At 39.9% G+C, this 13,141-nt stretch overlaps 1 protein-coding gene across 3 annotated transcripts in view; it reads left to right on the top strand.

The window, feature by feature from the left end:
* Med14 (mediator complex subunit 14) overlaps positions 1-13,141 on the top strand; it is a 90,956-nt gene that overhangs the window by 63,100 nt on the left and 14,715 nt on the right. For all 3 annotated transcript variants that reach the window (XM_057759020.1, XM_057759022.1, XM_057759021.1), the window contains 4 exons: positions 1,221-1,373; positions 1,655-1,924; positions 6,948-7,085; positions 10,386-10,497. In XM_057759020.1, coding sequence (XP_057615003.1) covers positions 1,221-1,373; positions 1,655-1,924; positions 6,948-7,085; positions 10,386-10,497 — 673 coding nt within the window. The remainder of the gene's footprint in view (positions 1-1,220; positions 1,374-1,654; positions 1,925-6,947; positions 7,086-10,385; positions 10,498-13,141) is intronic.

Genomic DNA, 13,141 nt, shown 5'->3' with positions numbered 1-13,141 from the left:
TATATACCTTTAAGCTGGCACTCTGGAGGCTGGGTCAGGATCTTGGTTTCAAGACTTTCCTAGGTTACTTATTGACACTATCTCAAGAAGGAAGAAAAGGAAAGGAAATTGCCTTAAATAGGGCTCAAGTCAAACCATAGATAAAATGGTAAATTTTAAATGCTTTGCTGAAATAAAAGTGTGATATGCTTAATCCTTTGAAACTGAGAAAAAATTATATCTTTAGTGTATATATGTTCTTGATTTTTAAAACAAGCACTTTTGGTGATATTTTTTCCTTCACTGATTTCAAATTGTTAGGAAGAGTATTTATTGGTGGCTGTGTGTGTGTGTTGTGTGTGTGTATAGCTTTGGTTTGACTTCTGAATATAGTCATTGTTTGCTCCTATCTTTTTTAAAAAAAAAAAAGATTTATGTATTTAATGTGCTTTGGAGTTTTGCCTGCATGTATGTCTCTATGAAGGTGTCTGATCTTCTGGAACTGGAATTACAATTATGAACAGCCCATGTGGGTTCTGGGCATTGAACCTGGGTCCTCTGGAAAAGCAGCCAGTGCTCTTACCTCTGAGCCATCTTTCCAGCCCCTCTTAACCCTAAATGTACTCCCTGTAATCTATACTTTCTTCTTTTCCTTAAAAATGAAATCAACTGGGGGCTAAAGAGAGGACTCAGTAATTGAGAACCTATACTGTTCTCAGAGCCAATCTGCTTGGTTCCCAATACCCACATGGCAGCTCACAACCATCTGTAAATCCAAGTCCAGGGAACCCGTTCCCCTCTTCTGGCCTCCTTGGACACCAGGCACACATGGGGTACACGTAGAGACTTGTAGGAGAACACTCAATACACACTAAATAAACAAATAGATAAACAAACACTTCTTCTAGTAACATCAGAAATTACTTGTGTTTTAAAACGCAGTAATTGAATGAAACTCTGTTTGAGGTAGCTTCCTTCTCTTTTATGACAGTGCTCCTTTGGTAGCACTGAGAATAGGAGTCGGCAGGTGAAGAGAGAAAGAAACACCTGAGGAATATGTATGATAATTACTAAAGTTTAATGATTTTTTTCTTGGAATTTGGGTCTAAATTTTACCACGTTACTTACTCATTTTCGGAAAAGATCTCATTTAGATATTTGGCAACTTTTAACATTTTGTTCTTCATCTCAAATCTCAAATCAACTTTTCATTTTTCTTAAATGTGCTCTCTCTGATTTAGATTAGTATCCAGTGGAATTCTATTCATCAGAAATTTCACATTTCTTTGGGAACAGTTGGCCCAAACTCGGGGTGCAGTAACTGTCACAATACCATTCTCCATCAACTTCAAGAAATGTTCAACAAAACACCAAATGTGGTTCAGTTGTTACAGGTAATTACGTTCCCTATTCTGTCTAAAAATAAGACTTATGAGTGATAGTGTGTCATGCAAAATGTCTCAAAAGATCATCTGCATTTGTCTTTAATGACTAAGATGAATGCTTTTGTCTTTATGTGATTTTTTAATATCACCTTGAGAATTTGATTAAACTTCAAGTGAAAACTTTATAGGATGTGCCTAGAATGCTCATTTGTGACAGTGATACATAGAATACTCTAAGTTTTTCGTAGTTGCATGGCAACTGGATGACTTCTTTGTGTTGTTTCTTCTAGGTGTTGTTTGATACTCAGGCACCATTAAATGCCATCAACAAACTCCCTACTGTGCCAATGTTGGGCTTGACTCAGAGAACTAACACTGCCTACCAGTGTTTCTCCATTCTCCCGCAGTCATCCACCCACATCAGATTGGCCTTCAGGAACATGTACTGCATTGATATATACTGCCGTAGTCGCGGTGTTGTGGCAATACGGGATGGTGCTTATAGTCTTTTTGATAACAGCAAGTTAGTTGAAGGTTTCTATCCTGCACCAGGATTGAAGGTAATAAACTTCAGTGTTACAGAATGATAGATTAAATAAACATAATCTTGAAAACGGTTGCTCTGAGAGAGAAATGCTGTCCCATTAGAATTTAATGAGTAGTAAAGTGTATCTTCTCTGACTTCCTTCTGGATGATCTAGAATTTGTATCAAGTACTGTTCTATGTTCATGAACTGTTAGGAGGCCTCTTGTTTCCTTACTCTCTTATGAATAAGCATTTACTCTTTGGGACTATCTATCTATCTATCTATCTATCTATCTATCTATCTATCATCTATCTATCTATCTATCTATCTATCTATCTATCTATCTATCTATCTATCTTTACATTCCAATTCCAGTTCTCCCCCTCCTTCCTTTTGTTCATTTACTTTTCCTCCACCCCCATCCTCTCCTCGAAGTTAAAGCCTCCCCTGGGAAGTCAGCTAAGTCTGCTCCATTGCCTCATTAAAGCAGGACCCAACCCCAGGCTTCCCTAAGCCGCCTAGGTTGAGCAAGGTATTTCTTCATAGAGAATGCATCTAGTGGCCCCATATTTTTGGGACTTTAATGGAACACTTTATTGCTGGAGAGCCTTACGAGAGTCAGATGCCTGTGTTCATATTTAGGATTCTAATAGTTCCAAATGCTGGTCTTGAAAACTTCCATTCCTTGTATGTTCCCACTCTCATATAATCTGTTAGCTAGCAGTGCTTCTCTTGGTATTTATATAGCCATATATCTAAGTAACAAGAAACACTATCACTTGTTGAATTTTTGCTTAGTGGCATTATGATTCTCACCTGAAAGTGGAGGATTTACTTACTACTTTGGAAATAAAACTAATTTGGTTTTATGTACTCTTTCCTCCTTCAGGCTGCTCCTAGTGTATAAATAAATACATTTGCTTTTCTCCAGTTTTGCAATATGGTTAGGTAGAAGTTGTGATTGGGTAGGGTTTTTTTTAAGTATTTTTGTTACTATAAAGATACTTGGTATCCCCTTTGGGCCTACACATGCATACACACATATGTACCATTACACATATACATGCAAGCAAACAAAAAAAGGAGTCAAAGCAAAAGCATGGCAGGGAATGCATGGCAGCAGAAGTCTGAGTTGCACTGTTATAGTGTGCTCATAGTCAGGAAGCAGCACAAATTGAATGCAGATGTTACACTTGCCGCCCGTCTTCTTTATTCAGTTCAGTACTTTAGACGTCAAGCCCATGGAAGGATGCAGCCCACATTCAGGATCCAACTCTGTTAAACTTCCCTGGAACCAATCACATAGGCACACCTAGAACTTATCCTCTGTACAACTCCAGATTCTTCCAGCTAACATTCCAGACTAGCCCTTACAGACCCCATGTATTTTTCTTACTTTACTATTTTGGTGGTAGTATGGTACTACTATGTACTGTAGTAGCTGCTTTGGGAGAAGGTACATAGGAGAGTGAGTACAGACCATAGAGGGTGTCTGAGACCTTGTGTGTTTGACAATGTTTTTTGTTTACTAATCTGAGAGTGCCTAAGTATAGAATTCTAGGCTATGATTATCTTTTTGTTGTTGTTTGTTTTGTTTTGTTTTTTCGACGTGATTTCTCTGTATAACAGCCCTAGCTGTCCTGGAACTCACTCTGTAAACCAGGCTGGCCTTGAACTCACAGAGATCTGCCTGCCCCTGCCTCCTGAGTGCTGGGATTAAAGGCATATACTACCACCCTGCGGCTATGATCATCTTTATAAAATGTTTGAAGACTTGTTTCCTTATTTGCTACACTGGATTGTGACTAACTTGAACCTTGTATTACTAAGTTGACTCTTCACATCTGAAAGCTCTGGGAAAGTTCTTTGTAAGATGCTTTAATTCTACCTTGGTTTTTGTTAGATGTTACCGCCTGCCCGTAAAGGTTTATATAAAAGAGGACACCAGATCTCATTATAGATGGTTGTGAGCCACGATATGGTTGCTGGGAATTGAACTCAGGACCTCTGGAAGAGCAGGTTTGAAGACTCTGGTGTTCATTGCAGGACAATCTTCTTGGCCATACTCCCAAAGTCAGTAGTTTTAGGGTTTTTTGTTGTTGTTGTTAGGCCTCTTGTGAATTGCAGAGATTCTGTACATCTGATTCCCCAATTACAGGAGGTCAAAAGAGAAGAGAAAGAAAAACCTTCTCTACTTTAAATATATGGTTTTTAATGCCCTGGTTAAGTATGGTGCCCTTTTAATTTTTATTTTGTTTAACATGGATGGATGTTTGGTTTGCACGTATGTCTGTGCACCACTTGTGTGCCTGCATGCCCTGAAACTAGAGTTACAGACGGCTGTGAGCTGCCATGTGAAAGAGGTGTCTTGCACTGCTACTTCGAATGTGTCTTGAAAATCTGGATGAAAATGGCTTTGCCTCTTGGCTTTCCCCATGGCTTGCTAAGGATATGACTCTTCTTATCAGGTGGTTCAGCCATCTGCTTTATCATCTTCCAGAGAGCATCACTACTTTTTTTTCTTTTGTCTCTGACTTACTATTTTAAAATTCTTTTCAGTAATTTTAGTGTATCTTGCGTATCTCTTTGAAAGACTTTGTCCTGACATGCTTATTTGAAGACCAGGAAAGGGGTATTAAAAGGAGATTCAGGAACTGGGGGTGTATCTCAGTGGATAAGAACACTTGCTATGATAAAAAGAAAATTTGAGTTTAAATTCCTAGTGCCTGTATAAAAAAAGAACAAGCCAAGCATGGCTGAATATAATTTTGTAACCCCATTGTTGAGTGGAAACAGGCAGATCACTGGAATGTACTGGCCAGCCTGGATAGCTTCAGATTCAGTGAGACACTGTCTAAGAGGAAGACACCCAGTGCCCCTCCTGACCTCTTACTGTGCATACATGCATACATACATACATAAATACATACATACATACATACATACATACACTGAGAGACATTTGTGTGTTTGCTTGAGACAAACTCTATTATCCTTGCTTAAGTTTTTGATTACATCATCTTATTTAGAAAGACTGTCTCACTTAGGATGGTTCAAGATTAAAATTATGCAATTTAAAGTGCCAACATTAACTGGCTGGAGGGAATGTACATGTTTGTTTTTTAGAAATGCATGTCTATACATAGGTCATAGGTTGATGTCAGCTATTTTAATTCTTCATCTTCCTTTTTGTTGTTACTTGTATTTTTATTTTGTTTATTCGATACAGGGTTTCTCTGTGCATACGGCACCATGCCCTGCTGTTTGTTTGTGAGATGGAGCCTTTCACTGATTTTGGAGCTCACTTGATTCAACAAGACTAGTTAGTCAGCAAGCTTCAGGGAGCCTCCTATCTGTATCTACCCAACGCTGAGATTAAACTTGCTCAGTGCCATATCTGGCTTTTTAACATGGGTTCTGGGCATCAAAACTGAATTCTTTGCCAGGCAGTGGTGGTGCACCCTTTAATCCCAGCACTCAGGAGGCAGAGGCAGGCGGATCTCTGTGAGTTTGAGGCCAACCTGGTCTACAGAGTGAATTCCAGGACAACCAAAGCTACACAGAGAAACCCTGTCTCGAAAAATACAAAGAAATAAACAAAAACCAAAAAAAAAAAAAACTGAAAACCTCATGTTTCTGTAGCAATCGCTTTATCAAGTACACCATCTCCCTGACCTACTTCTTTCACTTAGTTTTTTTTTTTTTTTTTTTTAAATCTTGTCGGATGTTCCTGGCTAGGCTCTAACCCAGTACTCCTCCTATTCCTGACTGTTATGTGCTGTGATTTCAGGCATGTGACACCATATGACAGTAATACACTTAATTCTTACCCAGTTTTTCAGTCACATTTTCTAGATTAAGAAACTGTTAACAACAAAAACTGCTAAGTAATAGCCAGGTGGAGGTGGTGGTGCACACCTTTAATCCCAGCACTCGGGAGACAGAGGCAGGTGAATGTCTGTGAGTTGGAGCCCAGCCTGGTCTATAAAACAGGACTGCTAGGGCTGTTACTCAGAGAAGCCCTATCTCAGAACCAAAACAAACAAAAAAGGTGATACCCTGTGCCAGGCATGGTTGCCACATGCTTTTAGTTCCAACACATTAAGGTAGATCTCTGTGTTCAATTACCAGTCTGGTCTTACATACATAATGAGTTCTGTGTTAGCCAGGACTACATAGTGAGATTCTGTCTCACGCCATGACCACCAGCAAAAAAGAAGAAGAAAAAGAAACCTTTTAGTAATAGGAAATTTTATGGTTACTTATATGGTTGTATTTATGGGTCTTAGTATGCCAGGTGTCACAATATACTTATTTTTCTTAGGTTTTGTTTGTTTGTTTTGAGACAGGGTTTCTGTGTGTAGCCCCGGCTGTCCTGGTACTCACTCTGTAGACCAAGCTAACCTCAAACTCTCAGACATCTTCCTGCCTCTGCCTCTGTACTGGGATTAAAGGCATACTCCTGACTATTACTTAGGTGTTTTTTATTTTCGAGACAGGGTTTCTCCGTAGCTTTTGGTTCTTGTCCTGGAACTAGCTCTTCTAGACCAGGCTGGCCTCGAACTCGCAGAGATCCGCCTGCCTTTGCCTCCCGAGTGCTGGGATTAAAGGCATGCGCCACCACCGCCCGGCTACTTAGGTGTTTTTATTGTTAGCAGTTTTCCTTAATTTCATATCTTTGTCCAAAATTTGTCATAAATCTTTTAGCTCGTCCTTATATTGTCTTCAGGGATATACTTAATATGTTACTGTTACACTATTCTCCATGATCAAACATGCTTTACTTAAGTTGGCAAGATGGCTCAGCATGTAAGGCATTTGCCATAAAGCCTGACAACCCAAGTCCTATCTGCGAAACCCCCATAGTGGAAGGAAAGAATTGGCTCTGGCAAGGTGTTTTTTACCCACCACAGAAATGCTGTGGCACACACATGCACATATGCACACACATGAACATATGCACACACATGCACATATGCACACACACATACACAAACACATGTAAGAAAATACTTTAAAAATGTTTTTACTAATTTTTGCTCATTTATATCCTTAGACATTCCTGAACATGTTTGTTGACAGCAATCAGGATGCTCGGAGAAGATCTATAAATGAGGATGATAACCCCCCTTCTCCTATAGGAGGTGATATGATGGACTCTTTAATATCACAGCTCCAGCCACCTCAGCAACAGGTAACGTCTCCCTGAAATTCCACTGTCGCATCTGTGGAACTCCACAGTTTCTGTAAGTGTTAGCATTTCTTTGTTGAGAAGCAAGATGTCTTTGGAAGGCCCAAGTAAGCCCTGGAAATTCTTAGGGAAAACAAAAATAGTGACGGAGACGATAAGACCTGCAAGGATAGGAAATGAGCAGTAATGGAAAAGACATTGGCCTTAGGTCCTCGGATCACACATGTACTTAAAGCAAAGGAGTCTAAATGAAAAAACTAGTTATTTGCTGGATATGAAGTAGCCTGCTGTGGAGCAACCTCACTGTGTCCTGAAAGACAGCTGTTTTAAGTCTGCTGATGCTCACTAAGGGCTCTGCAGAGCCAGAGTATCATTTCAAGGCTTCTTCCACAGACAGCTCCACCAAGCCATACGATCACATCTCCAAAACTTTCAGCTCTTTTCTGACTCCTTCCTGTGTCTGCGAGTTGAGCAGCCCTCAAGCCAGCCTTTGTTTTCACTCTGACTCTCTTGAAATGGAAGGTAGTCAGTGATCTTGTACCCTAAACCAGTCCTGTATGTTTCACTAGCCTGGAAGAGGCTACTGCCCATGTGTCAGAGCACAATGTGGCTGGAGGTCCTTTAGCAACTCTGATATTAGTTGTATGTGAACATGTGAGCTGTTGACTGTGTTCTGAGACACATCTTTCAGCCATAATTTTTATACAGTACCTCATGGCTTCTCACCCAGATCTTTTCAGAACATCAATGAATGCCCTTAGGTTGCCTTGCTTCTGGCCTGGCTACTACTTATGCTTAGTAAGTGCAACTTGCTGGTGCTTGTGTCTTTCAAAGAGTACAAGACTCCTACAGCAGGAGAGTTTGTGTATTATTCTGGGCGGCTTTTTAGGTTCTTTCCTTCTCTATTTTTTTTTCTTTTCTCTTCCTGTTCTTTTTGAACATACAGGGCAGCCCAGTAAAACCACATATGAATAACTCTATAGCCATAGTGGCTATAGAGTTGTGTGCCACCATTGGAGAGGAGGACCTTGTACTGCAGATGCCACAGGAGTGCTTAGTGGTAGTAGTAGTAGTAATGTTTATTGTGGGGCCTTTTTTTATTACATTGTAGATCTTTTTTTGGACTTGACATTGGGTAAAGAGTGAACCACATATTCTTGGAAACAAATGATTGAGTTGGGCTGGATGGCCACAGAGATAGCAGGATTAATGTCATACTGACAATTGCTGGAGAAGTGATCCATTGTTATTACGTTCATCCTAAATAAATCATCCATTGGCTGATTCTCCAAGGATTGTTTTGGTCACTGAAAAATCATGTGACACAGTAGTTTCTTAAACCCTCTGATTTTGCTGAGAGTTCTATCTACCTGTAACATTTCACACTAGATATGAGATTTCCATCTGGGAGAGTAGTCAGAGGCTAGGGCAAAATGATTAGATGTGGGTAGATTAAGGAAAAGTTAGTGTGTTCTAGGAACATTAGAGCAGTTTATCACTTTGTAAAAACTCTAGGAATTCTTTGCTTTTTATTGTTGGTGTTGTTTATTTCTAAATCAGATGTCTGACAATGCCACTCAGAATTCTTGGGGAGTCAAAAAAGTTTTGAGACTAATTGGCCTTGACTGTCCTTGTCCCTATATAGAACAGGCTGGCCTCAAACTCAAGCCTGCCTGTATCTTCCACGTCCTGGGTTTAAAGGTGTGTGCCACCCTGACTTAAACTCATGCCTGCCTGTATCTTCCACGTCCTGGATTAAAGGTGTGCACCACCCCGCCTTAAACTTTTTTTTACCACTTATTTATTTTGTGTGCTTCTAAGTGTCATAGCACATGTGAAGGGCAGAGGACAACTTGCTGGAGTCAGTTTTTCTTTTACCACATGGGTCCTGGAAATTGAACTCAGGCTATCAGTCTTGGTATCTTAAGAAGACTGGTTTGGAATAATGGAAATCAGAACAGTTGCAGATCTATGAGGAGGCACTAAAGACTTGGAAAGACTGATATGCTGGTAGTTACTCTGCAATTTATTTATTTACTTTATTTTTTTGAGACAAGGTTTTTCTAACTAGCTCTGTCTGGCCTGGAGTTCATATGTAGACCAGTTTGTCTTTAAACTTATAGAAAGCCACCTGCCTTTTTACCTCCTCAGTGCTGGCATTAAAGGTATGTACCACCATATTTAGCTAGTTAAACTTTTAAACATTCATCAAATTGTGCATTTAGATTTTTTTATTTTTGTTTTCTGGGGGTGGTGCTTAGATGCACTCACTCATAATGGTCCAACATTTGACAAACTGTTGTGAGCTTCCCTCCAGTAGTCTTTAATAAAACTAGGCTATCTTGATCCTCTGGCAGTAGAATGTATTACCTTTATATACCAAGAATGCTTTGAAAGTACCAAATTCTGCATGTGGTTCTCTGCAAGAGGTTCATTGGTGCTGTAAGATTAAAATTCTTATGAGGGATATTATCTAAATCAAAGTTGGGCCTGTGGCAATTCCATGTGTGCAGTGAACGTGACAGGATAGTGCATGCTTTCTTTATTGAGGAGCGATACATTGTTGTGGAATTGTACAAGCAGAGTAAGAAAGTGAATCAATATGAAGCTTTTTATTTAAGTAATTAATTTTTTATATTTTACTATATGAGCTGAACACCTCAATTAATTTGTTAGTTCATTTTTTTTTTTTTTTTGAGACATGGTTTCCCAGTAGCTATGAAGTCAGTCCTAGGAACTTTCTCTATATACCAGACTGACCTCAAACCCTGCCTTTGACTCCTGAAAGCTGGGATTAAAGGTGTGCACCACCACTGCCCGGCCAATAACTAGGAAGCGTTTTCACTTTTGTGGGTATGCTGCACACGTGTGTGGGTGTCTGTATGTTGCTGAATCTCACCAACTACATGCACAACTTTTTATATGCTGCTAAAGAAGGTAGAGGTTAGAAATTAAAAGATTCACTGTGATTTCACAGATGTTAATGTAAAAGGATTCAAATAAAGCTGAGCACAGTATACGGTGAAAGATAGAAGCAGTGATGTTGAAAGATAGAAGCAGTGATGTTGAAGCAGGTGAAAAAATGAGGGTTGTATTGTTTTTCAAACCCTTGCAAGTCAGCATTCTTCCTGACCTTGTATTTTGCATGATTGATGTGGAATTTGAACAGTTCCATATGTAAATGGTTTCTATTTGCCAATTAAAGTAGCAGACCCTAATGCCTGTTTACTGACAGACAGCCACACTTACACTCTCTGTGCTTGACCACTATGCCAACATTAACTTTGCTTTTTTTTTTTCCAGCCATTTCCAAAGCAGCCAGGAACTTCAGGTGCTTACCCTCTTACTTCACCTCCTGCGTCCTATCACAGCACAGTTAATCAGTCCCCCTCTATGATTCACACACAGTCTCCAGGTAAGATATAACTTATTCTCTTGTCCTGTTCATCTTGTGAATCCAAAACACACATACCCAAGAGGAAGCACTATACAGGTGACCTCAGGCTTCCGACAGATTCTTTTTCTGTTCTCTGACTGGATAATTGCCTGCTTTCACTGAGGTGGTGTTGGGAAATCCACTCCCGGGGCTGCTGCTAGTCTCACGGTCTGCATTAGACGTTGACAGTTGTAGGCCTGGGGCCAGATCTTACCCACTGGCCATCTGCTTCAGTAAATTAACAAATTGGAGCCCCTTTTCACTCTTTTGGTTTTGTTTTGTTTTTTGAAATGGACTAATATTGCCCAGGTTGGTTTTAAACTCAATTTGTAGCCCAAGATAGTCTTGAGGCCATGATCCTTCTGCCTTCTCCTCCCTAGTGCTGGGGTTACAGGGGTAACCACCATGTCTGACTGCTATGTGATTTCTATCCTTCTGCTCTTGTTTAAGCTTTGCTGGATGTGATCTGTTCTCCAGTTCCCGGAGTTAGGCCCTTCACTCCTTATTTGTCCTGACAAAATGGCTTTGCTGGGCCATCCTATGCACTGTAAAATGTGGACGGCATACCAAATTTTTACTTTTGACTGAATGATTCTCTGGATTTTTTTTTTTGATACAGTGTTTCCCTATAGCTTTGGAGCCTGTACTGGAACTCACTCTGTGGACTACGCTGGCCTCGAACTCACAGAGATCTACCTGCCTCTGCCTTCTGAGTGCTGGGATTAAAGGTGTGCACCACCACCGCTCAGTGGTAACAGATTTCTTAAGGGGTTAAAAAAACCTCTTACTTTCCAGATCCCATAGTTAAATTAATGTAATGAAAAATTAAAGCAAAAACTGTTTTATCAAAAGATTTATTGTGTGATATTGCATGTAACATATAAGAAAATAAATAATTTGCCAGGCCTGGTGGTGTAAACTTGTAGTCTTAGCTACTTGGCAGGCTGGAACAACAGGATCACAAAGTTCAGGACCTCATAATCAGAAAAATACAGAATGGGATGGGGCATAGTTTAGTGTTTGAGTGCTTGTATAGCACACATGAGGCCCTAGGTTCAGTTCTTAATAGTACAAGAAGAAGAAAAAGAAATAAATTTAAAAATTGTATAGTAAAGGCTGGGCGGTGGTGGCGCACGCCTTTAATCCCAGCACTTGGGAGGCAGAGGCAGGTGGATCTCTGTGAGTTCGAGACCAGCCTGGTCTACAAGAGCTAGTTCCAGGACAGGCTCCAAAACCACAGAGAAACCCTGTCTCGAAAAACTTAAAAAAAAAAAAAAAATTGTATAGTAAAAGCCTTTAATTTAATAAATTAGTCAACTAAAGGTGTTTTTATCATTCGAGGATGCTCAACATACTAGATTTTGTGTGTTTGTGTCTGTGATATAAGAATGAAACCCAAGGCCTCATACATGCTAGAAAAATGCTTTACTAATAAGCAAGATCCCTAAGCACTGAGTTTTAGTAATAAATTCAACAAACACGTTTACAATTTTTACCTTGTAAAGCAGAATTGCTAGCATGTGGGTTTTTTCCTTTATAAATTGCTCTTCCAAAATCCCTTAATACAGATGTGTATGTATAAGTGTGCATACATATAAGAAATGCACATGATCCTGCAGAACCTGTTAATCTAATGAGAGATGAACTGGTCTGACTTGTTTAATTTGCTCATTTCCATTTGTATCTGAGAATATCATAAAATACTTTCATTAGAGATATAGTAAGAATTTAGTGAAATAAATCCCATGAAGTGTGTTTAGTCTGCACATGTACTTCTCTGATCAACCCGTTGTAATCTGCCTTGGTCCCAGATTAGACTACTTGATACTCCAAATGCCCTTGCTCAGCCAGTCTCATCTTGGCAGCTTCTTCCTCTGCTGCATGCCTCTCACAGCCACTCAGATTATTCTTCAATTTATTACAATAACACATTTTTTTAAGGGGGGTCCTAAGGGAAGCCAGGCAGCCAAATCTTTGAGGGTTTTTTTTTTTTTTTGTTTTATTATGTATTGTTTAGGAAATTCAATTTCCTGGTTTTTGGAGGCTGTGTTATGGTTCCTGTTTAGACTCCCTAACAGTTGCCACCTGTAATGCCTCAGGTTTTGAGTCTTATAAAGGGGCCATCTAGGCTTTTACAAGACTGTTAGAGAACCAGCCATTTCTGCTCTGAAGATGCTTCTTTGCCTGCCTTCTTCACCTTGATATGGGTCAAGATGAGACCTGAAGGGTGGGTTAGAGCAGGCCAGATGCAAGGACATAGACAATGTGGCTATTCCAGGAAGACCACACCATGTGTGTGGGAACCTGAGGTCCCAGAGGACATTGTCCTGAATGGCCAGATTATGAAGAAGCAGGGCCTTTTCTAAAAGCTTTGTCTTTATTGTATCAGCCATCCATATTTGAACTATACTAGGGCCACAAAAGAGCTCGGTTTTCTTAACAGAGAAGAACTAGTTTCAGTACTACAGAGGGAAGTTTTCTTAACTTTATGATTGTGAAAGCCCTGAAGATTTCCAAATCTAAGTGTGTGATAGCCAGTTGGCTCTATGGAGGCCTGCAGCTTATCAAAGTTTCTTGGACCATAGCTTGAAGATTTGCCCAGGGTCATTAGAACCTTAGTGGG

Source organism: Chionomys nivalis, chromosome X (genome assembly GCF_950005125.1).
Source record: "Chionomys nivalis chromosome X, mChiNiv1.1, whole genome shotgun sequence".
In the NCBI taxonomy this organism is placed as follows: domain Eukaryota; kingdom Metazoa; phylum Chordata; class Mammalia; order Rodentia; family Cricetidae; genus Chionomys; species Chionomys nivalis.
Note: the sequence above shows the minus strand (reverse complement) of the source record. Positions and strands in the feature narration are given on the sequence as shown.